This window comes from Nesoenas mayeri (genome assembly GCF_963082525.1).
Source record: "Nesoenas mayeri genome assembly, chromosome: 2".
NCBI lineage: Eukaryota > Metazoa > Chordata > Aves > Columbiformes > Columbidae > Nesoenas > Nesoenas mayeri.
In genome coordinates, this window is record NC_137543.1 from 141,260,762 (window position 1) to 141,287,709 (window position 26,948).

The 26,948-nt window shown below is 38.3% G+C and overlaps 1 protein-coding gene across 1 annotated transcript; it reads right to left on the reverse strand.

Annotated features, from left to right (window-relative positions):
* Positions 1 to 10,213: 10,213 nt before the first annotated feature.
* DBF4 (DBF4-CDC7 kinase regulatory subunit) lies at positions 10,214 to 26,604 on the reverse strand. Its single transcript, XM_080340097.1, has 12 exons — positions 26,480 to 26,604; positions 23,904 to 24,079; positions 21,692 to 21,886; positions 20,402 to 20,452; positions 19,783 to 19,852; positions 19,561 to 19,637; positions 18,077 to 18,107; positions 17,768 to 17,810; positions 15,707 to 15,838; positions 12,998 to 13,112; positions 12,535 to 12,659; positions 10,214 to 11,318 (listed from the first exon to the last, which is right to left on the reverse strand). The coding sequence occupies exons 1-12, from the start codon at positions 26,523 to 26,525 to the stop codon at positions 10,256 to 10,258; spliced, it is 2,124 nt and encodes a 707-aa protein (XP_080196223.1). The 5' UTR covers positions 26,526 to 26,604; the 3' UTR covers positions 10,214 to 10,255.
* Between the last annotated feature and the right edge of the window lie 344 nt (positions 26,605 to 26,948).

Here is a 26,948-nt window from a genome sequence, read left to right on the forward strand (position 1 = left end):
CAAACACATTCTCAGCGGTTGATATTCAATCACATTAAGTTTATAAAAAACATATTAAGACATTTTTCCTGATAAAAGGCAGATCTGTGAATATTTTGTAATTGTCTCTATTCATTCGACCACTTTTACCAGAAGTGTACTGCCCTATACGTTTCCATGTGAAAAACACATTTGCATTCTGAATACATGGTAATTAAATTTTCTTGAATCAGTACCAGTTACATGTCCAGTTACAGACAACGGTGCATTTTGATTGCATTATTGTACATTTATAGCAGTGACTTTTTGATTAACGCACATAAAAAACATTTGACTTTCCTGTTACTTAGTTCAGAGCATGAATATTACCTCAAAACAGGAAGGATACGCAATTGTAATCTAAATATAGAGCACATCACACAGAATCCCAGTGAGGACATTCCAAGATTCCAAGAAAGACAGTGACAGAAACCAGAAAGATCAGGATTGTTCAGGACAGCGATGAGTGGACAGGAACAGAATATTATAAAATGACACATAGACAGTATAGGGAAAGTAAGCTGGTGCTTTCTGTTCTCCCAGCAGCATGGTGTGTAAATAAGAGGACATTCAATTGAATTAAATCCTAGTAAATTCAAAGCTGATAAGAAATATGTTTTCATTCAACAAGTAATTAGACCACTGAACTCTTTACTTAGGCTGCTGAAGAAATATTTCAAAAATGTTTGGTGTCAAGAGGGACAGGCTGTTCTTGTGGACTGAGAGAACATCCAGATCTGCAGCCAAAACCAGCTGGTTTTAGAAAAAAGTTCATCGGCATTATCCATTTTTTAATTCCAAGTTTACAAATAGAATTTTTTTGGTTGTTTTACTCCACATATTGCACAGGGTCCTTTTTGCACTTCTTGTGACTATTGCTCACCACCCATGGAATTAGGAGATTGGGCTGGGTAACTACAAGTATGATTTAGTATTGCCAGTTTCTTAGAAAATCTGGTGACATAGAGCAAGACAAAGTTTTTATTTATCACATAAAAAATAATCATTTGGCTCAGTGGCAAGTGGTTTAGAATGCAGGGCACCAGTAAGGTAACAAACAAACAAACGAACAACGTTCAGAGATCTCATGAGTGTTTTACAATATACAGAACTCGCATTCACATAGGAGCTTCGAGGTCAGATCTCCGGTAGTAAACCCTAAAATACGTCAGAAACAAGTTAAATAGCTACTCAGCTAAACCGGCCTGAGTGTAAGATACAGAATGAGATTCATGAATCTTTCTGTGGCTGGAAGACTCTTTCACTTTCCAAGCGCCACGAAGCTTCTGAGGCTCAATTACCTTGCTGCAGACTTTGTACCTGAAGGATGAACCCCATGTGACATCTGCTGGTGTGTCTGCACCTGACACATGTGAGACCCACATCCCAATTCCCACTCTACCTGTGGTCCTAACCACAGAAGTTACTACCATTTTTTGGCAACTGACTTGGAGTTTGTGCCTCTCAACACCTGTTCCACTGGAGTACTACGTTGCAAAAATATTCTGAAGGTCACAGAGAAAGCCTGTTTTTTAAAGCCCAGCTGTCTATGTACTTAAAGAATATTAGAGACATTGATTAATTCCAATAGTCACCTGAACTTACAGCTGCTTTATCCCAAATGAAACAACTCCAAGAAATACCTACTTTGCATCCAAAATCTTTACTTGGGATGCTTAACATTTATTTTGGATAGCTGCATTCTCTAAAGTGAAAATATTGTTGAATATCAGAAGCCAGACTGTAACATTTTCAGAATACAGGGTATAAATCCAAAATATTAATCTTATATCACCTTCAGCGATGTTATTCTGGTTAACAAATTCAGTTCATGCTTACCTTTGCTCTGCTAAAGGTATCAGTGGTGACATTATTACTGGCTAGTAGTACCAATGGTATTTACCTTTACTTATGCTTGCATTTGATAGCATGAACCATCTCCTTATATAGTCCAGATAGCTAGTTATGCTAAGAAACCAATTTTGGCATTCAATTTCTAGTCTGTCTACATATACAATTTGTGTAAATAAGCTTTACAATTGCTTTGGATTGATTGGCTGCTAAAGTGTCCCCTCTTTTGTCTTCAAGAGTGGGAATTAGAGGCATATAGAGGTTACAACTAAACCTGAGTCACAGTAAGCACTTGAAAGAAAACAGCTTATTTTTCAGAAAAATATTTTCATGAGATGAAACATAATAGAAAAAAAAAATGAGAGGGATAAAGAGGACTCCATCTCCTGCCATGATGCAAACAACATTCAAACCACTTTGTTACCCAAGAACGATATGAACCCTTGTTCACATTTTTTGTAGTTTTATTTTACACTTTACTATTTTAGGATTTTCCCATAATTCTTAACATAATCTAATTGCATGTCTTAAAAATCTCAGACATGGAGCATCTACAGAATGAAACTAGGGCAAGGTAGTGGCTTCCACCTTTGGCTAAACTCAGTATAAGGTCAAGACAGATCATTAATTGATGCTACTGTGGTATCAGCTATCAATGTATCGAAAAGCATAGCACAGGCTGCTTTGATCAGCCCTTGGTGTTTCTCGGCCAATGGCCCAGAATTTGCACGGACCATATAGCTCACAATGATTCTCCAACTAGGGGACAAATGGGGATTCATATTTTCACCCAGTGTCCACATACACCCCCATAACTACATTAGTTAGGGCAGCTACCATTTTTTCATCATTCCTGCCCTCAGAGACTGAACAAGAGCTTCATAGATACCATCACCAGATACATTAGCCAAGTCCTTTGAAGCTGAGGTTCTTCAGAATGCAGGATGAAGGCACACACACACCCCATAGGTGTATCTAAGGAGTTATATGCCTTGCAGTCATATAGGCCAGGAGATAACACAGAACAATGGTATCATGAAGGGATAACTGAGGTGGAACATGGATTTGTTCACCTTGATGCGCAGTCACAACCTCTGAAGGACAGAACAGACATTAACATGCTGAGTGCTCCTCAGGCTGTAACTACCTTTTCCTCAGCTCCAAAGGGAAGGGCTGGATTTTCAGTTACCTACCCAGCACTTCGTTTCACTTGGCCTGTAGTCAGATGTTGAGCAAGAGAGATTATTGCTTGAGGACCCTGATGCTGAGTGCATGAAGCTCAGAAACTATTGCAGAACTTCCACATGTGTGTGTGGTTTTGGAGTCACTAATCCCCACTATCACCATATACCCATATGAGTATCTGTATGTATATCCATATGCATATGCACACACACACAGAACTATTCCCCACCCTTAGGAACTCTATTCTCTCAGCCACAATACAGATTTACCTGAAGATAAACAACATTTCTGTTCCAGATAAACATAAACCATGGAGCAAACTCATACACAGTGGTTGGGCATCCACTGCAAAGATACCAAACCAAATTCGGTGTAGGTGTAACCAAAGTAAAACACAACTTTTTCTATGCTTTATTTCTAAAACCAAATTTCAACACCTGTATTTCTTTTGATGTTGTTACTTCCATCCTATGGAAATACAGCGCCCAGTTTCTCTCACCATGACGAAAATGAAGCAAAAATTAGTATACTAAAAACTGGTTTCGAATAGAATATAAAAATTACCTACAGCAGCTTCTCAAATTTACAGAAAGCAAGACAATTAAAAAATGAAGTTCATTAGAAGAAATTTGTGTAATTATGAAGTGGTCAAACTGTATTTATATGATGTGTAGTTGTCATAACAATGTACTTACTGATAAAATGCACTTTTAATGCTAAGCCTTTATTCCAGTGACTGCAGAGGTACTTGTGGTAGTGTTTGTCTGAAGTGTTTGACAGTTCTCAGAAGCCCTGCCATATATTTTGAAAATACTCATTCTCTTATCTGGGAGGAAGTCAGACAGGGGGATAAATGGTCTAATAACTAGCATACCACATTCAATTACTTTTTCAAATAGTAATATAACGATTTTAAAATTTTTGTTAAAACTGTTTAAGAAGAAAAAACGAGCTCGAAAGATAGCAAATGCATGAAAATTGTGCATAAGGTGCTGAATAAATCAGGTTTAGAAATAGTCAATAGGCTTACTATGATACTATCTCAACATACTACATACGAAGAAGATTCTTAGCATGCACTAACATGACTGGTCATCTGCACACAAAATCTGCATCACGACTAAAAGTGCTTTTTGCAACCAGTAGCAGTGACTCTACTTCAAAATCCAAGCCCTAAACCACCATATATTGGTAAATTACAGGCAAAATATATACAGACATACATATTCAAGATCAACTATATTTTAAATGTTAATTTTGCTCATTTCTGTAATTATATTTATAATATATATAATATATTAAATATGTTGTATATCTAATATATATTAGATATTAATTTTCTGTAATTATATATAGTTTTCTTGATGTGAATCCAGATCAGAAGGAAGTAACCAGAATGACGGAGAGAGCACAAGCAGTTCTTACCAGACTGTACAGGCAATTATATGAATAGTGCAATAAGGAATGTCACCTTTAAGGTGACAGCAATGCTCTAAGCAGCTACTTTAATCATTAAGTTTGCAATCCATACACGCTTTAAAGGAAAGTAATTTTATGTCATTTTCCTCACCCATTCCTCACACCAAGCAGCTTTACCTACTCCTCACAGAAAATATCCTATAAAGGACAGACAACAGTATGCAGTGACCGAAAACACTTTAACCATAAGAAAACTGACAAGAATAAGTTTGAGAATATTAAGCGGGCAAGAGACAAAAACCACAATCTAGTAATTTATGCAAAAATTAATGAGAGTAATTTCTGCTGGTTTAGATCTCTTATATGACCTTAGGCAACTTACATTTATTAATAAAGGTTTGAAATTACCCCCCCACTGCAGTTTCATACTCATACCCTGCACTGATTTACATGTATGGAAATTCTGGAAGAGATGAGCTCTGGTATAGATTTGAAGTATTAAAAAAGTCTTCCCGATTCTCACTTGCGTCTTTCACTCTGCCTCTGAGGAAGCCGGTCAGACAGGCTGGCTGCTCTGAGAGGAAAATCAAACAAATGACCTGAGTCAATCAGAAACCTTTTGTTTGCTTGGTTGCTTTCGTTTTGGTTTTTTGAGTGGTTGGTTTTGTTTGCCTGTTTGTTTGTTTTTAAAGGAAAATGAAGTATACACCTACTGAAATACATAATACAGGCAGTTTTAGTCTAAAAATGGATTATGTCAGAGTAGCCAAAAAATATAATATTTGCTTTCCTAATCCTCTTTGTGATTACATAGGTTTCCCAAGACAATTCCAGCAGAAGAAATATTAGGTAAGCAAGTGACTCTTCTTTTTTTGCATTCTCTAATAAGCTGTAGCAGAAGGTTTAGGAAGGGAAACAACCAAACCTCCACAAAACAGCAGTAGTCTGTAAGTAATGGACGGCCTTATTTACAATGGACCATCCAGTTATTTATAGTGTGGTTATTTAGAATGTGCCATAATGATTTTAGAAAACTATTCTATCCAAATGCTGCCACATCATGCTTATTAGTTTTGCATAGCAATTAACCTTTAATCTGGGGTTAGAGCCTTTCGCTAGCTATAATAAAGCAGCACCTATTAAGAAGAAAACAAAAACAAAACAACAAAAATATTAATTTTAAAACTCCGAAACAACAAAAATAACCCACAAAAATAAAACATCTTTTTTAAAAAAATAATTATTTTATTAAACCCTTCTTAAAAATCTGAGTGATCAGGCTTGGTGAGTGTGTCATTGATTATTAGTTCATGCTCTGTAACCCTATTGTTTTCTAGCTTAGCGTTTTATGGAACCCACAGGTTGCTGTGCCCTAGCAAAATCAAAAACCGAAAGCATTATTATATAATAAAAATAGATCCATGAAGACAGTTCCCTATGGCGGTTGCTTGGTGCACCCCGTACTGAAGGAGCAGCAGCTTTGCTCTGAGGTCCCCAAGTGGTTGCTGCTTGAAGCAGCCACTGCAGTTTGTAAAGACCCGGCCTCTGCGTCGGACACTTTCTGGGTGATGGATCTAATACTACATCTTTCCTGTATAGATCTGGCATTGTAATCCACTTGGATTAAATTATTCAGTCCTAAATCTGTGTTCTTGTTACAATGATTAGTTAATTTGACATAAAGCCTTCTCAGACACATGGGGCTACTCCATTACTAGCAAGGTCCCCTCTCTCTCCTGTATACTTTGCCTCACAGTGTTGCAGTGTATCCTGTGTGAGTGGTCTTGCTGCTTTTGCAGTGACCATGTCATCTTGCCTGTTGTCTGCTCTCCTAAACCTTTCTGGAGGGTAAATCTGGGTCCTGCTGAGTAAGGCTGGGTCCAACAAGAGGCTTAGTCTGAGCCCGGCCTTCTGGACACTGTGGGCAGTGTGTTTTCCTACTGCTAGGTGAAAGCCGTGGGCATGCTGAAGTACAATGAGGCAAAATTATTTCAGAAAGGCTTATGCTGAAGTTTATGAGGAAGCTGTTTTAAAGGAATTCAATACCCCTTTTAAAAATATTTTCAGTAGCTCTTTCACGGAACTCTTGCTAACTCTCTGCCACAAGTACTATTGCAAGAGCTCACTAGTACAGATAAGAGATGTTAGGTTTGGATGTTTTAAAGAGATGAATAAATCTCCTTTTGTGATGAAGGTTTCAGGCCGTAGGAGAGGGAAGCAAATGTAACAACTGCAGAGGACAGGGAAAGAACAGCATCTTCAGAAAGGTCTGAGGCAAACAGATGATGAATGTGGTGTGCCAGGGCCAGAAGGGGTTCCTGGAACTCCTCTGTGCAGGGTGTGTGTCATCTCTTACACCTTAATATCAGGGCACCTTTTTCTTTTTTATCCCTGTTGCAGAGTCAGGCTCAGTGTGTATTAGAAAACACTGACTGGTTCCATGCTGTGCCTGTATTGCTTGGTGTGGTAGTGTGTGCTTGCTGCCTGGCCTGATGTCAAGCTAAACAGAGCAGGCTATTGCTAAGCAGTCTTTTTGTTTGGTTGGTTGTTGGTTTTTGATTGGCTGCTTGTTGTTTTTTGTTTGTTTGGGTTTTTTTACTGGAGATGCTAATTTGGATTTCTCAACTTGGCTGTTCCTTCCTGCCCCGCACCCCCAGTCTTTAAGAGCTTCATAACAGGAGCTGTTAACCGGTTGGTGGCATCAGAATTTCCCTGTGGGAGGAGAACGACACAGACATAGTATGTCCAGGCAAGCCCTGAGAGAGGAAGAAAATTCCTTAGAGCACAGAACTAGAGTGAACACAGAACCAGAAAATGTAAGTAAAGTTCCCATTCTGTGTTTCTGTTCAGTTCAGGAAAAGAGAACTTTGCTCACATGCATTTTCAATAAACAAATAGGTTTTTGCCTCCTACATCATCTGTGTTGTTGGGACCTGAAGAGCTGTTGGGGTTGCAAAGTACTGGAATGGGACTTGGGAACTTCAGCTTCTCTTCCTAGATCTGTTCATAGCTTGTGTCTGACTCTCAGTATTTTGCTTTATCTCTCTAGGCCTGATCAACCCTGGTGTTCACTTTTCAAGAAAGCCTTAAGATTGACCAATGAAAGCCAAGCTGTAGGTGGCAGATATGACTGGTTCTATTCTGTCCTTTTGCTGTCCCGTGTTTGCTTCTGTTAGGAACAACTATCACAGCTTTACGAAAATGTAAATATGTGATGCCATGTTCATACTGTTAATTGGTTTGCTGTTAACTGGTTTTAGGGCATTAGCCTTGTTAAAGCTTTTCCTCTGTTGGCCAAAGGGCAGTGTCCCTACCCTGATCCATTGTGACAGGGATAAGAGTTCATCTGCCAAGAGGCAGGGAGGGGTTCCCTGCAATCGGACCCCTCCTGGCAGCCCAAAGTGTGCACACAAGGAGCCGCAGATACCAAGTGGTGGTGATGGGAAAATGGACATCTTGCGGTGGGAAAACTGAGCGTGTGCTATTGGCTGCAGTGTACCAGTGACCTGACTGATCAGCTAATGAGACCTATTGGTAGGGAGATATGTAGTAAGGGTGTCAGAAAGTCTGTGCCCTCTGAGTAACTTGGGCAATGGGGAAAGGACGAGGGATTGTTTGTGGTCACAGAACTAGGATAAAAAAGGGGACTGCGTCCCCCCCACCTTTTGAGAGATCCCCTGGGAACCTGGTACACTGCTGTTACTGGATTTGCACTTTCTGGCTTTAAATGAATTTGGACTTCACCATCACGTTAGCCTGGGCTGAACTGGGATAAACTGATAATAAACTCAGGCCTCTGTAGTGCTTCTTTAGTTTTTTAAATGGGCCATCAGCGTTCTTGGTCTTCAGGACTCCAAGCTCTGCTCTTTGCGCCATGAATGGGATTATCTTTTTTGTTGTGTTTCGTTTTACTGGAAAAGATGGAGAATGACGTTTTCTGCACAAATGTCTTTCCTTTTTCTTTGTTCTATTGAAGGACATTTGTGCAAGATTTTCTGACTTTCCACTTCCTGAATGGCCACTGTCGATGCTGCATCTCCTGGACCCCAGCAGCAGCAGCCTGGACAAAACCAGGAACTGCAAGCAGCTTTTGGAATCCCAGGCCTCTGTTTTAGCATGTTTTACTTTGTAGGAGAATGTATGTGACCCTGGTAGGCATCTTCCATTTACATGGTTGCCTTATTGCCTGTCAAACTAAGCGCTGTGACAAGTTTAGCTGTAGCGGACTGAAAATGTGATCTTTGCCATTATTCCAGGAACCCACCATGTGAAGATCAACAATTTATCTGACAGTTTCTCTGACACACTCCTCATCAAAATAGATGTGGGTTTTGTTTCCCTCAGCCTCTCAGAGCTGTTCAGGTGACCATTAACCCTCTCTCCTCCTCCAGCTCAGAGTAGAATTCCCGGTTTCTTCCTGGTATTCCTGAGGATGGAATCCCACCTGTGCTGGGGGACCCTGCAGTGCCTGCAGGATGTACAAGTGAAACAAGAAATTTGGGGAGATTGTTGGTTCCTATGTGCCTGTGTAGCTTTGCGGAAGAGCAAATACCTACTGAACAAGGTATAGAGAAGTTTCTTCTTTCACGTTACAGATGTCTTCTTCACCTGCTTTACATTTGTGTATTGCTCTTGAATCCCAGACCTCATTTGTTGTTCTATTGAAGATTTGTGCAAGATTTTGTGACTCTCCATTTCCTGAGTTGCTACTGTTGATGCTTCATCTCCTGGACCCTGCTGCCAGTGGCAGCAGCCTTCTTTCACAGGGCAGTCTAGTGTCATTCATTGTAACATATGGAGCAGATTCTTTTGTTTGCTTTCAAATGCTTTTCTTTCTATTGAGGTGAAAGTGAACTAGGAGAATGTTATGCCTTTATTGTGACAGACATGTTGAATCAGTCTGAAGTGTCAAGCAAGAAAATCTTCCTACTATGAACACAAAATCCTTGAGGCAGGCAGTGCTGGAAAGGTCCCTGCTGTGAGGGGTAAGTTTATTTTCACTTGGAAAATAATTTGTGAAAGTTCTGACACATGAAGCATATCTATGTATTGCAAAGGCAAATATTGCTAATAGGCAAATATTGCTAACAGGCAAATATTGCTAATAGGCTGTAGCAGAGGAGACAGACCTCAGTTTGTGTTCAGTAGTTCACATGGCTTGTTGGTGCCAGGTCAGCCATTTTGATTTGTTTGGGTAATCTAAATTTTTTTTCTACAAAATATTTTTTTGTTTATCAAATGATCACATCACCTTCTAGAGATAAACTCAGGATCTTGGCTTATTTTCTGTCTCCGATTTTTGTGTGTTTTTGTTGGGTTTTGGGTCTTTGGGGGGTGGGGGGAAGTATCTTTGTTCATACGGTGTTTGTGACTTGTAAGTAGTCCCTCAGTTTTACTTGCCTTTTCTCATTTGATCTTGTCTCAGTTGCAGAAGACAAGCAAAGGCATATGTATAACCCAAAATATAGCAGAAGGAAGGACACATGTTTTTTGCTTGTGTGCTGTCATTTGTGTAGATTAATATAAAGAGGAGAAGCTGGAATTGAGTAGATACAAAGAAGAGATCTGTTTTAGAGGAAATGCAGAAATATGTTGAGCAGTTCATATAGCAAAGTAACAAGAATGAACAGGGAGACAGTATCAGCTTATTTTGTCAAGTGCACTGCATTAAAAAATTTAAAATCAAACCACCTATACATGTAATACAGCAAATAAAGTTTCCATGAATGAAATATTAAATTTGCAAGTTTATTTGAAAATCATTAAATTAAATAAAGCAGCATTAAAATCCAACAAATGGGGAAGAAGATGAAGAGGAAAACAATGACCTCATAACATTTGTATTCTGCCCTTCCCATGTATCTTTTATGCTAGTTGAACAGTTGTTCTCCATGGAACCTGAAAAACCTCCAAATTCTGAGGTTATTTCACTTGTCTGAAATAATTCCAGTAGAGCCTGCACTGGTGAGCTACAAGAACTTCTCCTCTCTTCAGGAACAGACAGTCCATCTGTATACTTTACACATAACTCCATACTCTGTTTCCAGGATTCTCTTTTATTTCTTCCCAAGTAAACCTTCACTTTTCTGTGCAGCTTTCCAGACGGTGAACTGTGTGCACTGCTGGCAGCCAATTCATTAAGTTCTTTGTTTACAGCAGTATCAGACCCCTCAGCCTCCAGAAGAACATTGTGCTGCATCTGTTGATGATTATCACATAAATCACGATGTTTCTTGACTGACGTAGGATTGGCATCTGTTTTTTTCAAACATTTTGCTGGTAGAACTACTGCATTATTTAATTTTCGTTTTGGCTGTGATGGGTTTTTGTATTTTTCACTAAAATCTGTAACCCGAGTATGTGAATATAAAGTACACATGTGTTCTTGAAAACACTGTAAAGTCTTTTTATTTACTTCTGGTTCCACTATTTCTTTATGGAATGGCTGATAAGGTTGAGACAAGTTCTCTGTGTATGCTTTGTCATCTTTCTGAGGGGGTGGCTGTATGAAATTTGCCGATACAACAGTTTCTCTGAAGTTCGCAACACAAGAGCAATCAGTTTTTAAATTTTCATCATTATTTCTGAACTTACTTTTTAGTTCTGAAGGTTGAGAGAGGTGACAAAGACCTGAACAGACAGATCCATGAACAGGGGTAGGTACTGGCATAGAGTTTGGTTGTACTTCTGCAGGCTGGAGATCCAGTTTGAGTGCCTGCATTGTGGTGTCCTTCCATGAGTAACTTTTCAACGAAATGCGTTGCTTTTTCAGTCGTTCTTTCAGCTCGTCTGGTCTGGTTATCTTTCCAATAATAGGAGAAAAACATCCTGTACTACATTTTGTCCTACAATGGAATTGTTTAAAATGATTAACAAATGCTCAAAAGAGACATGGGTAACATAATTCCATAACTGATCCTAGAAAAGCAACCAAAGTGACAAAGCAGGTTTTGTTTTTACATTTAAGGAAAGGTATATTTAGAGTAGCAACACACTTTGTGCAGGAACAGAGTGCCTTACATTTGAGTTTGATGTTTCCTTATTGATTTTTACAGCTCATGAAATTGTTTTAAAAATACATGAAGTAAGCAGTCTAGTATTTCAGTAAATCGCAATTCACAGCAGTATTAAGAACAGAAGAAGTTTATAAATATAATGCAGTGACTACAAATACTTTCAAATGTTCTATGCTACATACACACAAAATTAGCAAAACTATATATGCTTTTCTTGACATAGTATTTCAAACCTAGCCACTCTGAGAATTTTGAAATCACAAAAGGAATAAAGGTTTGCCTTCATTAGGCTACCAGTTGTTTGACTCTATTTGAATTTCTTTTGGTTTCACTAGGAGTACCTTTATTTCTTCAATACTTTCTTCTTTTAAAAATAAATCAGAAATTTATTCCTGACTTATTTACAAATAAATCAGAGCAATCCTGAATTGAGTTACTGTTTCAAGTAATGAAGATGGTGGTGCTTACAGTCCAAGACACGAAACAAGTCCTCTCCCAGTTAAGCTTTTGAGCTATGAACAAGAAAGGAAAATCTGCTTTCCCTGTCCAGCACAGGTGGGACAGAAGCCAAGAGGCTTAGAGTAGAGATAAGAAGATCTAGATCAGACAACAAAAAGTTTTACAACAGTAAGGGGATCAGATTGACTGTGGAGGATATAATTCGCTGTTCTTAGACTACTAAGAATGCCAGCAAGTTTTTAGAGCAAGATGTCCAGACATTGCTGTTCTTCTGTCAGCAATATTTTAGTACAGCAGATCTTGCTTTTTGAAGCTGAAGGATGAGGAGGACAACTTTTGGTAATTCCTTTCAGTCTCATTTTCCTGTGATGCCATCTACACTTTTAATGTTTGGTTGTTTTTTTTTAAATAATTTCTGCTTTATAGAACTGATTTGCCAGGTACAACTGCATTGCAGATTTAAGTGATTTATTTCAGACTGAAAAGTATGAATATATTCTGTACCAGATCCAGAATTTCAGAACTAAATATCTTTATGTTTTATGTCTTAACTCACACCCTTTAAAACTTAGAACATGTAACTTACCTTGTTATTTTTTTTGCATCATCCTTATATTCAACAAACTCATAAACAAACTTGGAGATTATATCATCGACAACTTGATACTGTGTGCTTTGTGCAAAATTTCGGTGCTGTTCACTTTCAAGATGCTGGAATTAAAGAAAAAACATGAAACAAATCTAATACTACAGATACGAATATACAAGTCAACAATATGATATGAGGCAGTAAGTAAATATCGTTGATTTATTACCAGTGTCTCTGACACATGAACTATTAGTGCCTTCAGCTATCATATATAGAGGTAGGAATCAAGAATTAAAACCTGTAAGGGAAAAAAATACTCACTTGCTGCTTTTTAGGGGACATATTAAAAAAAAAATCTTTTAAGATAAAAAATATATTAAACTAACAAGGAGAAGTGATTGTTGATACCACACTTAAGAAATATGACTGTATCAAACTATATACTTGACTTTTCACATACTGTTTGTAGATCTTCATATTTCTTCCCACAACATTCACAATATCCTCTCCTTTTTTTGTCCTTCTGAGGGAGCTGAACAGGAGTTCCACCATCCTTGTCCATATTTATTTTGTTTCTGTTAACAGAAAAAAATATATTAATGAGTGTCAAATAGGGACCTGAGCTCTATATTTGTTTTTCAGAGCATATTCATTCTTATTCACTTAATTGAAAAAGAGCAAATATCTTTATTTCCCCTCAAACGATCTACATTATGTTATCCAATGCTTGGGAAAAACAAAGAGAAAAATTATTCATTAATTAAAAAAATATTTACTGCAACAAGATAGGCAGATCCAGTAGAACTATATGTCAGCATAAAACGTCCAGGTTAGTACAGGGGTACTACTATCACTGACTCAGAATAAACAATGCAAAATTGTTAAACAAAAAAAATCTCACTTGACAAATCAAAGGACATACCAGCTCTGTGCAGAGCTGATAAAAGAAAAAGAGGTTTGATAAAATCAAAACTAGAGAAGTCTTCTAATATGTCATCAACTGTCAGTATTTTTGATGCCAATAAAATATGCAGCAAAACCACTTGATCTAACAGATGACCTCTCATTTTTTGGTAAAAGAACAGTCCTATTTGTTGGTTATACGTAGCTTTTGAATATGCTGACCAAATGCTATCATTTCTCTAGGTACAGGCTAAGTGGAAAGACAAGGAAATGAATCTCAGGTTCTTCATGGATATTAAAACACAAAGAGGTTTTTAATAGCTGCCCCATGACCTTCATAGTCCTCATCTGGAAAGAGCTACTGTTTGCTACAATTCACTATTAAACTACCTAAGGATGATATGCTAGTGGTAAAGTAAAACCATGCATCTCCACTTCCCTTTTACATCAGGGTAACAGTGCCATCTCCCTGTTCAGCCACAAATCATTTTGACAGACTTTACCAAGTATCTGCATGGATGTAAGCTCAGGATTTTTTATCAAAAAACTTGTCTTGAAAAATCTCTAACTTACAAAGCATAGCAATGTGTTGCCCAGCACCATATATGTACACTGCTTTCAACAACTGCTTTCAATCAACAAGTCTAAATTGGTAACACCTGCCCCAGCATTTGTTGAGTTCCACAGAACAAACTCCACCTGCCTGTACTTTACTATTACAGGAGCCTTTTTACCTTCCCTCTTTAGAGCTGTAAATATCACAGAGAACTAATCAAGCCAGATATAAGCAACAGCATTTATCATCTGAAGATTGAATCATGTCTGCAGGTCTTGCCTGATGCAGAAGCAAGCAGAACTAACAATTCAGCTTCAACAAGTGTTTCTCCCAGATAAAGATAAGGGAGCACTCTCCTTTTTCTCTCCTGAAACTACCATTCCTCACATTTACCTGCAAGTAGGAAATAATCTCCCACCTAAATAGCTCTTTGGCATGTGTCAACCTGAAAGATTATACAGGAATATTAACTCAAACGCAACTCCTGAAATTTTTAATATATCATATTCCTTAATCCATATAAATGAAGATAATATTGCCATTTTTATTTTTAACCCTTTAAAAAGAATGGGTCTTTCTACCCCCCTCTGAAGAGAAACCATCAAAAATTGCCTTATTATTGCAAGGGTTGCTGCTGTATTATATTTGCTTTGATTTTTCATAGTGCTTCCTTCATTGCAATAAAAAATACAGTTATATATATATATAATTCATAATGGCAACATCAGCTGAAAACCTCAGGCACTATCATAATGGTGAAGACTGGACAGAACCTGAACAGTGGAGAAGTTAGTTTATAAAGAAAACAAGGATCACATCTAAATAAGTCTTAGATCCCAGAGACAGAGAAGCAGCCAAAGTTACTAGATACAGAAAGTCCCACACATAGCAAAGCTACCTTTCATCTAAATATCTTTAATCTCTCATATGAATCAATTTTAGAAGTCAATGAAAGAATCATTAATACTCCAGATATACTAGGCTGAAGAAATTCAAGACAATAGTTTGATTTGCAAAAAAACCCCATATAATTAAAACTCCTAAGTAATTTCAAATAATAAAAATTATTTACCAAAAGTCCTAACTGCATCTGGAATGCTCAAATAGAGCCTGAATGTCAGAATATATGATATAAACACTTGCTGCAATTCTGCTGGGCAGTTATCATCCACTTTCCATTACTGAAGAGGTGCAGCAGTATTTGCAGAGTCTAATTTCCATAAACTAGACTTTATCAACAATGGGCACTCTTTACCAACAATGACTTTATACTGTGACTGAGTAGCACCGTTTTAAACCGACTACTTTAGCATTATACTGACAAATATCAAAAGCAGTCTTAAGAAATCCACTTCCTGTAAAATACTTACTGGATGGCATCCAAGAGCAGGACAAAGAAGAAACCAGTGGCAGAAAGGAAAAAAATATCTTATGCTGACCCATAGTGATAGGAGAAGGCTGCATTTTTGGATGTATGCATCTGTATGTCCAAAAAAAGGACTAAAGACAGGATAAAGACAGTACAGAAAGATAGACAGACACCAACAGTTACACTTGCAGCAAACACATCATATCAGACATGGCTATTAGTATTATAAATCACACAAAATTAGAAGTAGAGCAACTATTTTCGAAAACAATTATGTTAGAATTATTTTAGAGAACTTCCCTGTCCTCTAGCCACACCTCAATAACAAGTTTTCAACAAACCTTTGCTTAGGCTGAGTTTGCTTTTGACCAGAAGGATACTTCTTATCCACCTCAAAGGGACTATATGGTTTTGGAACACAGTAGTTCAGAACTGGAAAACTGGGTAACTGCAGATAAAACGGTCGGTAGTGCCTGTTTTAGACAAAAGAAGTGCATTAGAACCACCAGAAATGGAAAAAGGGAGTTTATAGCACATATTACAGTCAGGTAAAAATAATGAAGTATTTCTCTTTTACATGTAACATATACAGAATCCTAAGCAGATAAATATCCCAGAATTATAAGCAACCCAGGCAGAAGAAAAAGAACAAGTCAGGAAAACAGAATAGGGACAAATTAAGTATCTTATTCTGCTTCTGAACTGTTACTTATGTTGCATAAACAGTTACATATCCAAGAACATTAAGTTACCTTAAAAAGTTTTGTAGGTGTTTAGTAAAATGCTACATTGAGAAGTCAAATTACTTATATATGAATTTCTTGTACTTAGAACTGTGTTTGTCCAACTCTCCTCACTATCCTCACGTCCTTCATAAATATGACATCAACTCAGAGTGCAAGACCAGATTTTGATTTTTTAAATTTTTTTTTAATTCAGGAAAGTGTCAAAGAAATCAGGTGAAAGAATTTGGAGCTTATAAACATCAGCATAAAGCAGAAGGTAAATAAGAATATGAAGGTACAAAACATACTGCGTGGCCCTGTTCTTTTTTGTAGTTCATTGCTCTCTCAACTTCTGGGAAACTGGTATTTCCTTAAACAACCAGGTCTGACCAATTACAGGACCAGAAAAATGTGGAAATTTTCAAGGCTGAAAGTATCAGATTTCATACTACTCTGGATACTGAAATCAGATTAATATATATATATATATTTTTTTTTTACAAAAAGAAATGATTGTACAGGAAATTAAATCTATCAAGAGATGACTGGCAGTGTTATGTTTATAGTTGGATTCTATGACCTTAAAAGTCTTTTCCAACCTAAATGATTCTATGACAATTCTATAACAACTTATTTCCTTACATCCAAACAGTCTCTGCAGAAGATGAATGTTACTGAGCTGAACTACAGGACTGGAATTTCGTATACAAAGTTTTACTGGCCTTTTGGGCTATTGGATATGGACCTAAGATCATAGAATCAATTATATAGTCATAGAACACCAGGTTGGAAAGGACGATCTGGTCCAACCTTCTGTGGCAAAAGCACAGTCTAGACAAGATGGCCCAGCACCCTGCCCAATGTCTAATATTGCGGAATCCACCACTTCCCTGGGGACATGATGACAATGGCCAATTGTTCTCATAGAGAAAAATTTCCCTTTTGAGTCTAATCGGAATCTCCCCAGAGTCTCCGTCTTCTTTGTAGCCACCCTTTAAATACTGGAACACGGTGATGAGGTCTCCCCTAAGCCTTCTTTTCTCAAGGCTGAACGAGCCCAGTTCTCTCAGCCTTTCCTCACATGGTGGCTTCTCAATCCTTTGATCATCTTCCTGGCCCTCCTCTGGACCCTCTCCAGCCTGTCCACATATTTTTGCTCAGCAGGGACCAAAACTGAACACAGTATTCCAGGTGTGGCCTGACAAGCACTGAGTAGAGCAGGATAATGACTTTGTCTCTGCTGGTGATGCCCTTGCTAACACAGCCCAGCATCCTGTTGGCAGCTCACTGTTCACTCATGTTGAGCTTGCTGTCCACCAGAACCCCCAGGTCCCTTGCCATAGAGCTGCAGGATGCCAAGGTTCAGAGCTTCCAGGTTTTCTTTTCATTCATATGGTCCTTGGCTGAAAGTAACTCTACCTATCTATTCCCTAGTCTGCTATTACCTGCTCAATCTCATTCAGACACTAAACACAGATATCCATTCAGAGCATTTTATAAATTTATAAATTTAATTTTTGTATCTTATTTTAAGAGGACAGTATATATGCCTGGCATCTAAAGTCAGGAAGTTGAAGGACCTTGAAATCTGAAGGTCATTTCCTCAAGACATACTACACATTTCTGAACTACTCACTTTGAAAACCACATTATTGAATGCATGAAGAGAACACTTACCGACTTCTATCTTCCACCTTGACAAATGGATTTTTCAGTTTACCTGCTCAAGGGGAATAAAAAGGAAATTAAGAGAGAAATAATTTTCTTCATTCAGCAAGTTACTACAGTAGTTGAGTAAATAAGCTGACATTATAACTCATTATGCATATGTACTGACAAACCCTTGACTTCCATGAAGTTTTTCTATGCTTTTTTTTAGACACACAAATTAGAATACAGCAGCACACTCGATCAGATGAGAACTGTAGCACATTTTTAAGCATTCAGAGGCAAAACAAAACCCTCTACAAATGTTGAAATACTTACTTCTTGACTTTTGAGCAGTAACTTCTTTTCCCTATGGAAAGAAAAGAGGACATAAAAATCCCTCTGAGTATCATTCTGCATTTTACTTCTAAGATTTAGCTGTAGCTAATTTTAAGTTATGAGAGTCTCCCGGTGTTAATCATGACTTCATACACAGTCGTAATAAATTTTGCAAGACACTAAGCTCATTAGTACTTCAGAAATATGGGGATACGTTTCCCAAAGAAACATTTAATTCTACACTGCAAAAGAAATGTTTTCCTTGAGACTTTTCACTTTCTCTCCTCCCCTAAAATACCTTGCCATGGTTGAAAGTTGATTCTTAAATACAGATATTATTTTTACAACATTTTATAAACGCTAATTAACTACAAGATGTAAAACGCCAGCAAAAAGTGCAGACAGCAATGTTCTCCAATCAAAAGAATTCTTCTCATTTGAATGGACTTATACAGGCATTTTTGGCTTTGTTTTAGCAATGAAGATCATAAGTAATAGAAGTATTTTCTCTTCAGAAAAGAGTAAAACCTACATACAAGCATTAGCTGTTAGTTGTAATTGATTCTGATAAGGGCACAAACTCACACTTCATACTTCTTGCAAAAACCCACCACCCTGCTAGCCATGAACACTGATACTCACACTGTGCATTTTAAAACTGATGCTTTAGCAGAGGATTTCATGTAGTCTCAATAATTAGCCAATATTGCATTCCAAAACAAAATAACATGTACTAAATAGTGTGTTTTCATGTACTTATCACAGACCTGCCTTGACTAGATAATTGTACAACTTCACATTTAGTTTAAATTATAGAGCAGCTGCAGACAGAACACACAAGCAGCTAAAACAATTTCAATGTCTAACTGGATCACACACTAAAATCCAGAGAATTTGGGATTTTCACATGCCAACTTCACATTATTGGTCAAACATCTCAAAGATGCTTTATGATAGTTCTTTAAAAGACTCAGATGGAAAAGGTGCAGACTTGAGCAACTGACATAGATTTCCTAGAGACAGTTTATTCAAGAAACATAACTGTGATTCTTCAAAATGGTCCATCAAAAGGAAAGAGTTCCTAATCACTGTGTCATGGGGAAAATTATACAAGGCAATTTAACCACAGTCTCCGTCATACCAAAACCAAACTATATTTACTATTTTTGAGGCAGGCAGAATGGAAATTTGACAGTTCGTTACTTACGATTCCTAGATATTCTTCGCAAGAGCAGAGGTCTAAACATTATTTAGTCAATGCTACTACAGAATTGGTTTTTGAATAATGCTGTAATACATAGCTAATACTTTCTCTTTTTCAAAGATGGTTTTAAAATCAATTCATATAACATACAGGTTTGAAAAACTGAATATGAGCAAAACCATTTAAAAAAATCTGTAAGTTTCACAGTAGGCAGCATTTAGTACAGTTGTGCTTCCTCAGTTAATGAAATAATTTTCACAAACAGCAAAGAGCCACTTACCCCATCTTTAATAGAACTGCCTCCTCTTTTGATTAGATAGAGCTCCCTCTTCTTTTGTTCGATGTAATTCTTAACATCTGTCAAAAAAAAGGGAAAATTATAGTCAGCCGAGTTTATTTTCATGTGTTTGAAGTAATTGTTTGCTTTTAGTATTTTGAACAAAAGAATAATTAAATGATTATTACAAGTTCAAGTTAGGCTTCATGAAACAAAAATATTTACCATCAATATGAAGTATTTTCACTCCCCAACTCAAAGCATTGGATAGTATACTACCGGATGGGATTAAGTCCTGCAAACAATAAATTTTATTAATAATTTTAAAGCAATATACAGTAGATTATATAATTACAAATACATTAAAACATGGAATATGAAAGCTGAGATCAAAGTGTAGATGCTTTGCTTCTTGCCAGAAGACTATCGCTTTCCTTGACTGACTTTTCCGTTTCTGCGTCACAACCCTTCACCATCACGAGATGGCATTTTATCTTTCATACATCCAAAACTGTTCTCTACTGTCACATTTTAAAGTAACTAAGATTTGAAAAGTGAATTTATACATTTGCTTTAACTTCATGAGCACCTCTCAAATGCTAGCTATATTAGCTATCCTGACAAATTATAATAGTGGTCATTAGAATGTATAGACTTTTAATCCTTCAGGAAGTATCCAGAAAGTGTGAACCAACAGTTTTACTTACAACAATCCCTCAACTTCTTCCTGAGCATTCCACACGGGACTCCTCTCATAGACCATTAAGACCACTTTTACTACTGTTTGTTTAGTAGAAGTGTGAGACCCAAGTTTTTCAAGCACAACTTTGACTACTTTGCTTACCTGCTCTTTGATTGCTTTTTCAACTAAGGATTTTCCTCTACTCATACGTACCTATATTAAAACAGAAACATGTTTGTAGCAAGTTTAGAACTCATTAAATAAAAATGTAAGGCAATTTACACTGTTGCTAACAAATACATGTTTTAGCTATGATAATCTCCTTTTGTTTACCATACTTCTATTTTTCATAATTCACATCTTCCCCAGAAGGTTAGAGTTGATACGGTCCGAGGGAAAAAAAAAACACCAAAAAAAAGTAGTTGTTTTCAGTCAAAGCAGGTCACTGCATGGCTGAAGCAATGTTAGAGCTCGAACAACATTGAGGGTGGCAATAAGTAGCCACTGGCACATGCCCAAAAAATGAGGTTTCATCAGCTGCACTCGTACCAAATTAAGCTAACAGTCATGAATATAATCATAGCCTCTGCCTTAGCCCCATTTTTTCTACCACAAGCACATCTCCTCTTGTACTGCATGCTGTTTGTTAGTAATGAACATGTCTTTATCTATCCAGGTTATTCGCAAGATGAGGTCATCTCACCTACGTAATGCAAAGAGCAGCCCACAGACTGCTCGCAGTCAGGTTTCTAAGTAAGTACCATGTATATAGTACAGCTAATTGTTGCCAACTGTATTTTGAAAGGACGCAAGACTTGCCCATGTAAGAAATGTCACATCAATCCGCACAAATTCAGATACTGTTGCAATTAATGTGATTGCCTAAGAAAGAGCTCAGAAAAACTTACTATTCATAATGTTTGAATTTAATTATTTCCTTGAAGTACTACCAAAGAGTGATGTTAATGCCAATACCCATAGATGTCTGCATTAACATCAAAGCAGCCAGATATTAATAGACTGTGTTGCTAAAGGCACAAGAACAAGTAGATTCAATCACAAGCCTATCCATATTGATCAAGCTGTCAAACATAATTATGTCAACATTAAATTATAAGTGAGGCATACTATATCAGACTAGATCTTAGTGTAGTTAGCTTATTTGCAGAAAATGCTCCTTTTTTAAATTAATCTTTTAAACTTTGTTTAATTAGTTTGAATTTGTTAAGCTTAGAAAGTTAACCTGAACTAGTTCAAAAGTATTTTTCATCTGTATAAAAAAAATCCCCAAACCAACAAAATATCAACCAAAAAAACCTCCACACACTAACAATAAACTCTTAGCCACCCAAGGAACTGTTGCTATATTTAGGAAATGAAGTAGGCGAAAAATTTTAAGAGCATAATACATCAATTATACCCAGTTTGCAGTATTATTACTAAGAAACTTACTGTATCTACAATCTTAAATGAACTTCCATCATGTCGATCTTTTTGGTTGCTAGGATGAGCTGAGCTATTTCCTCCATTACGTGCAGATTCTGGGCTAGGAACAGGAGAAATCTGACCAAGAGATGGTGCAAATTTTGCCTCCTTTTTATTAGATACCAGATAGCTGATATCCTTACTAAGAAAACTCTCCACTCTCTAAATGTAAAAATATAGAACAAGTTAATTATTTCAGGGCAACAAATCAGTAGCACAATTTTACATTGCATATATTAAAGAAAAGTGACAAAATTTCTATAATAATTAAATTTGAAACCATTTAATTAATGAACAGATATTTTCTAAAGATGTGGATGACAATTACAATTGAGCTGTAGTAGCATCTCACCAGTTACAAACTCTTAATTTCCATTTCTCAATTTTGTAATCTCTGTGAAATGAAAAGTTTTGCTTTGTTTTCATTATTATCATTCTTTGAACTACCCAGCTGTAATACTTTCTAGATAGAAGAAGACAAACATTACACTGAGAAATAACAGAATAATTAAAAAAAACCAGTTTTTATGATCTTGTGTAACATAAATTCCATAGAAGCTATACTTAAAGGTAGTGTATGCAAATGGAATTTACAGCTTTCAAGGAGCTACAAAATTCACCGAGTTATTTGAGAATCAGCAGAAAAAATAAAGTTTCAGGATAGTTACAATGTTTCACACCTACGCTTATGAATAACACTTCTCAAAAATGTAGAAGACTTTAGTAGATTCATAATATTTTCATACTCAGCAAGACAAAAGCTATGTTTTCCCTATACTTATTTTCTACCATTTTGCTCCTTCAGTCTTTCATAAACAACTGCTGTGTGACTATTAAATCTATTCGCCTGATTATTTCTTGCCAGTTTATGAAGCTTAAAACATTTTCCTCTTCTCCACTAACCAATACAGAAAGCACAAAATCACACAGGCAACAACCTTGAAGCTGTGCCTTCCAATCCCGCTCTATGTACCTTTTACAGAATTGGGACATTCAGAGAGAGGAACCTTTGAGTCTACTCCACACGAGTAATGAAGAAACACATGTGGTAGAATAGAATGATAGAATAGTTTGGGTTGGAAGGAACCTTCAAAGCTCATCTACTCCAACCACCCTGCCGCGGGCAGGGACATCTTCAACTAGATCAGGTTGCTCAGAGTGCCACCCAGCCTGGCCTTGAATGTCTCCAGGGATGGGGCATCTACCACCTCTCTGGGCAACCTGGGCCAGTGTTTCACCACCCTCATTGTAAAAAAATTTCTTCCTCATGTCTAGCCTGAATCTCCCCTCCTTAAGTTTAAAACCATCACCCTTTGTCCTATTTTAACAGGCCCTGCTCAGAAAGTCTGACTCCATCTTTCTTAGTAAGTAAACTTTCTTTGAAGTCCTGAAAGGCCGCAATAAGGTCTCCTCAGAGCCTTCTCCAGGCTGAATAACCCTAACTCTCTCAGCCTGTCCTCACAGAAGAATGGTAGCTGACCTGGAGGGCAGTGGTCACCACAGATTTAGGCATCTACTCCTCAGAATAAAAGAGAAAAACTTCATTCAGTCTTGGATTTGCAAGCTTAGCTTTCATATATGAATGTCTAAAATTCTGTTTTAGAGAGAAAGACAAAAGATAGCCTGCACTCATTTAACGATAAATGTAAAGGGACACATTTACCTTGAAACCATATTATTGCTGCTTCTTGCCTCTACTATATTTTCAGACAGCATCTCGATTTATAAGCATCAGTTTTACAAAACTTATCAGTACTCCTCTGAGGTCAGAAAAGTGTTGCCAAAGCAATGTTCAGAATAGCTACCAATTTAAGCAGATCCCTTTTGCTTCTGTGGTTAAAGGGTGTTTAATACTTTAACTGCCAAGATTCCTCTACACAACTCAAAACATTCAACTTTGAAGCAGACTAAGTAATTGCATTTCTTGTGTGTCATCACAATACCCTGTACTTGCTTGTATCAAAGTGTTTCTTCCATACAGAAGAAAGAATTAGGGGAAAAAAAGGTATTAAGATGCTTACAAAATTTGTGATCTAAGCAAGACTACTAAAAAAATATTCATTAACATACTCTGTGCAGAAAGTACTTACTGAAGTTACTGACACAAATAACAGAGAAAAGGTATTGCATATGCACAATTTTCTTCTACTGTCATAAAGGCTTCTGCTCCTTAACTTACCCCTCCAAGATCTTTGAGGTCCTTTCCTATTTTTTCAGAGATCACATTTGATGGAATATCAAGGTAAAACACCTTCCCAGTCAGTGGCTTATACTTAAGTCTCTCTGTTTTTCCTGTATCTGTTTTCACATTCTTCAGAGATCTTATCTTTTCTGGTTTTGCTTGCATTCCATCCGCTGCAAAAAGGGAATTTAAACAAGACTGTGTTTTATGAATTGATTTTTTTCTTTTCAAAAAGAAAAATTCCTAAATTATGAAAATGGATAAGTTCCTTACACACAATTTATGATTAAAAAAATAAAATAAAATACCTATATGTTAAAAATGTCAAAACCAAGACATTAATATCACATACAGCCCTTAAAGTTTCTAAAAATAATATCCTAAAAGGACTTTTTACTACAGTTGCTATACAAGGCCATACATTTTCTCCCCCAGTTTGGCACGTATTTGCTATCTCTGTACCACAGTATATACACTCCTTCATAGTCACTGATAATCACAAGAACACCATTTTAGAACAGAACCTGTTTTTCTCGTATTCATCTGAAACTAAAAGGATTCATATAGACTCACAGAACAAAAAGTGGTCAAAAGTAACTGAAACGCCAAATAATAAATGACCTAGACCTTACTATTTATCTACATTTTGAGCACCCACATAAGATGCAGGAAAACTAAGTTCGAAGTTCAGAACCATTCTAGTTATGACCACTCTTTATGTCTCACTTAACTTTACTCTAAAACTAAGGAACGACGTACAGCAATTAAACTTTGCTGATGAATCTTCCCAATGCTCAGCACAGAGCTATCCACCCAGGTCTAACTATTACATTAAATAAGCAAATAAAATAAAAATCAGTCTGGGTGAAAAATAAGCGTCATTTATCAAGGGAAATCCTGGAGCGTGGTAGAGTTCTACAAGAGCATCAGCTCAACACTGAGTAGCAATCAAAAAAGAAAAAAAATCAGAAATTGCTAAGAAACAGAAAATAAAATGGATATTTTAATTATGTCACTTTATAAATGCAGGACTCAGCTACATCTTAAATATAGCCTCTGAAAGAGTAACAAGAATGACCAACGGCATGAAGAACAACCTCATAGATTAAAACTTTGCAAATTATTTAGGGGAAAAAGAATAGAGAGATGCAAAATCAAGATGTACATAAAGAGAATGGCTAAACGGCCTATGCCAGTAGAAGAGCTATGGGGCACCAAACAAAACTAAGAGTCAGGCACCAAAACAATGCTTTATTCTCTATGCAACAGGGCAAACCTGCACAGCTTCTGCCAAAGAATGTTATCCATACTAAGATGCAGTTTCTAGGAGAGCCTGGACAAGTACAAGGAAGACAAATACTTTGAGGGGTCCCAACTGCATGAAAGTGACATGCTACTCATGAAGTCCCTGTAGCTACACATAGCTAGAAACTAGAATAATATTCATAGCTGCAAGGAATTATCCCTTCTCTGTTCTCACATACTTCCACAGGAATCCATTTATAACCAATGACAGAGACAGAATCATCAAAAACTTGCAATATTGTTAGTTTCCCATTCTATTTTCTTCCTCATTAACAACCTACTCCTAGTTGTTTCTCTTCTGGAGAAGCTCAAAACAGACAATGAGGGCTACTGCAGGAAGAGAGCAGGCTTCTTCTGTAGACAAAAATCCAACACACAAAACAGTCCTTCTGTTATGTATTTTCACCCTCCCTGAAGTGGTCTTGGATGGGAGAAGCAGCAGAATCACCACTCATACTGCAAGATTCTGTAAGTAATGGCTATGAACACACATAAGAGAAGCAGGAACGGCAGTGAGATTTGTAGAATCTAGGAGACCAAAAGAATTAGAGAAATAGGAAAACGGAGAGGTTTAGGACAGTGTAGCTGATTCAGAATCTTAACAGAAAAGATGGATGATAAGCAGGTGTGCAAGTGAAATTCTGCAGGTGGCCATGGATCAAATACAGTGTTAGACCCAGCACACATATGTGATGGCCAGAGCAGTTCAAAAATTAACATATGAAATACTTGAAATAATATTGGAAAACACACATTAAACTTCTCAGTGATAGTAAAAAGCTCAGAGGGAGTCAGTAGTACTGCAGTAACACTGAGGAGCCTCTCTTGTAAAGCAACAGCATTTCAGTCCCCGGGGCCTGGGTGCTGCGGTGGCCCCTCCGTGCCTGGCCCTGGTGCCGGCAAAGGGCTGCCCGGGGGCAGCAGTTCGCACGGAGCGGCCTAGTGAATTTCAACACAGCGACCAGCTCCTGTGCATCGCAGGCATCTTGTAACGCATAGCGAGTTATCCAGCTACCTTTTCGGTTACGTACCTGTACGTTTAACTCCCCAAACCATGCAGAGGCTATTTCAGCCGTGCACCACCACCAAAGCCAGCCCCAGGCGCGCTCAGCCGCGCTCTGATCGGGGCAAGAGGCCCACACGGGGCTCCGGGCGGACCGCGGGGTCTCACAGCGACAGCCAGGGAGGAGCACGGGCCTCAGGCAGCGGCCCCAAGCGGAACGCTCGAACCCCCGAGCCCCAGCCGCCCCCAGCCACCCGCCACTTACGAGAACGCGCTCCTTCCTCGGCGGCCTCCGCAGCGCTCGGTTTCATCTTCCCGCGGAGTCACATCCTCCTCCCCCTCTCCGCCCGCCGGCAGACCCGCAGCGGTTCGGCAGCTCCAGCCCCACTTTCCCCAGCGGCTTGGAGCCGCAGCCCGGCCACCCGCCCCCCCGCTCTCTCCGCCGCAGCCGATGGGGCCGGCGCGGGTCTCCGAGCGGCGGCGGGTCGTGCTGTGTCCCCACACCCGCGTTTCCCGCCTCCGCCAGCCCCAGCCCGCCGCGGGGCCTCGCTGCTCCTGCCGCAGAGCGGCGCCCGCTGCCGCCGCGGGCCGCGCTCCACCAACGGCCGCCCCGCCGCGCGCACGCGGCACACACGGGCAGGCGGGCGGAGGGCGGGGGCCGAGCGCGGCGGGAGGTGCTGTGGGGCGGGGAGGGACGCGGGCAGACGGGGCCCCTCCGTGAAGCGGAAGGGAAA

Coding starts and splice junctions, on each gene's coding strand:
- DBF4 (XM_080340097.1), bottom strand. CDS start 26,525: ATGAAACCGAGCGCTGCGGAGGCCGCCGAGGAAGGAGCGCGTTCTC. Junction 20,453..21,691: donor CATTTAAGATTGTAGATACA/GTAAGTTTCTTA, acceptor GTTTTAATATAG/GTACGTATGAGTAGAGGAAA. Junction 13,113..15,706: donor CAAACTCAGCCTAAGCAAAG/GTTTGTTGAAAA, acceptor TTCTGTTAACAG/AAACAAAATAAATATGGACA.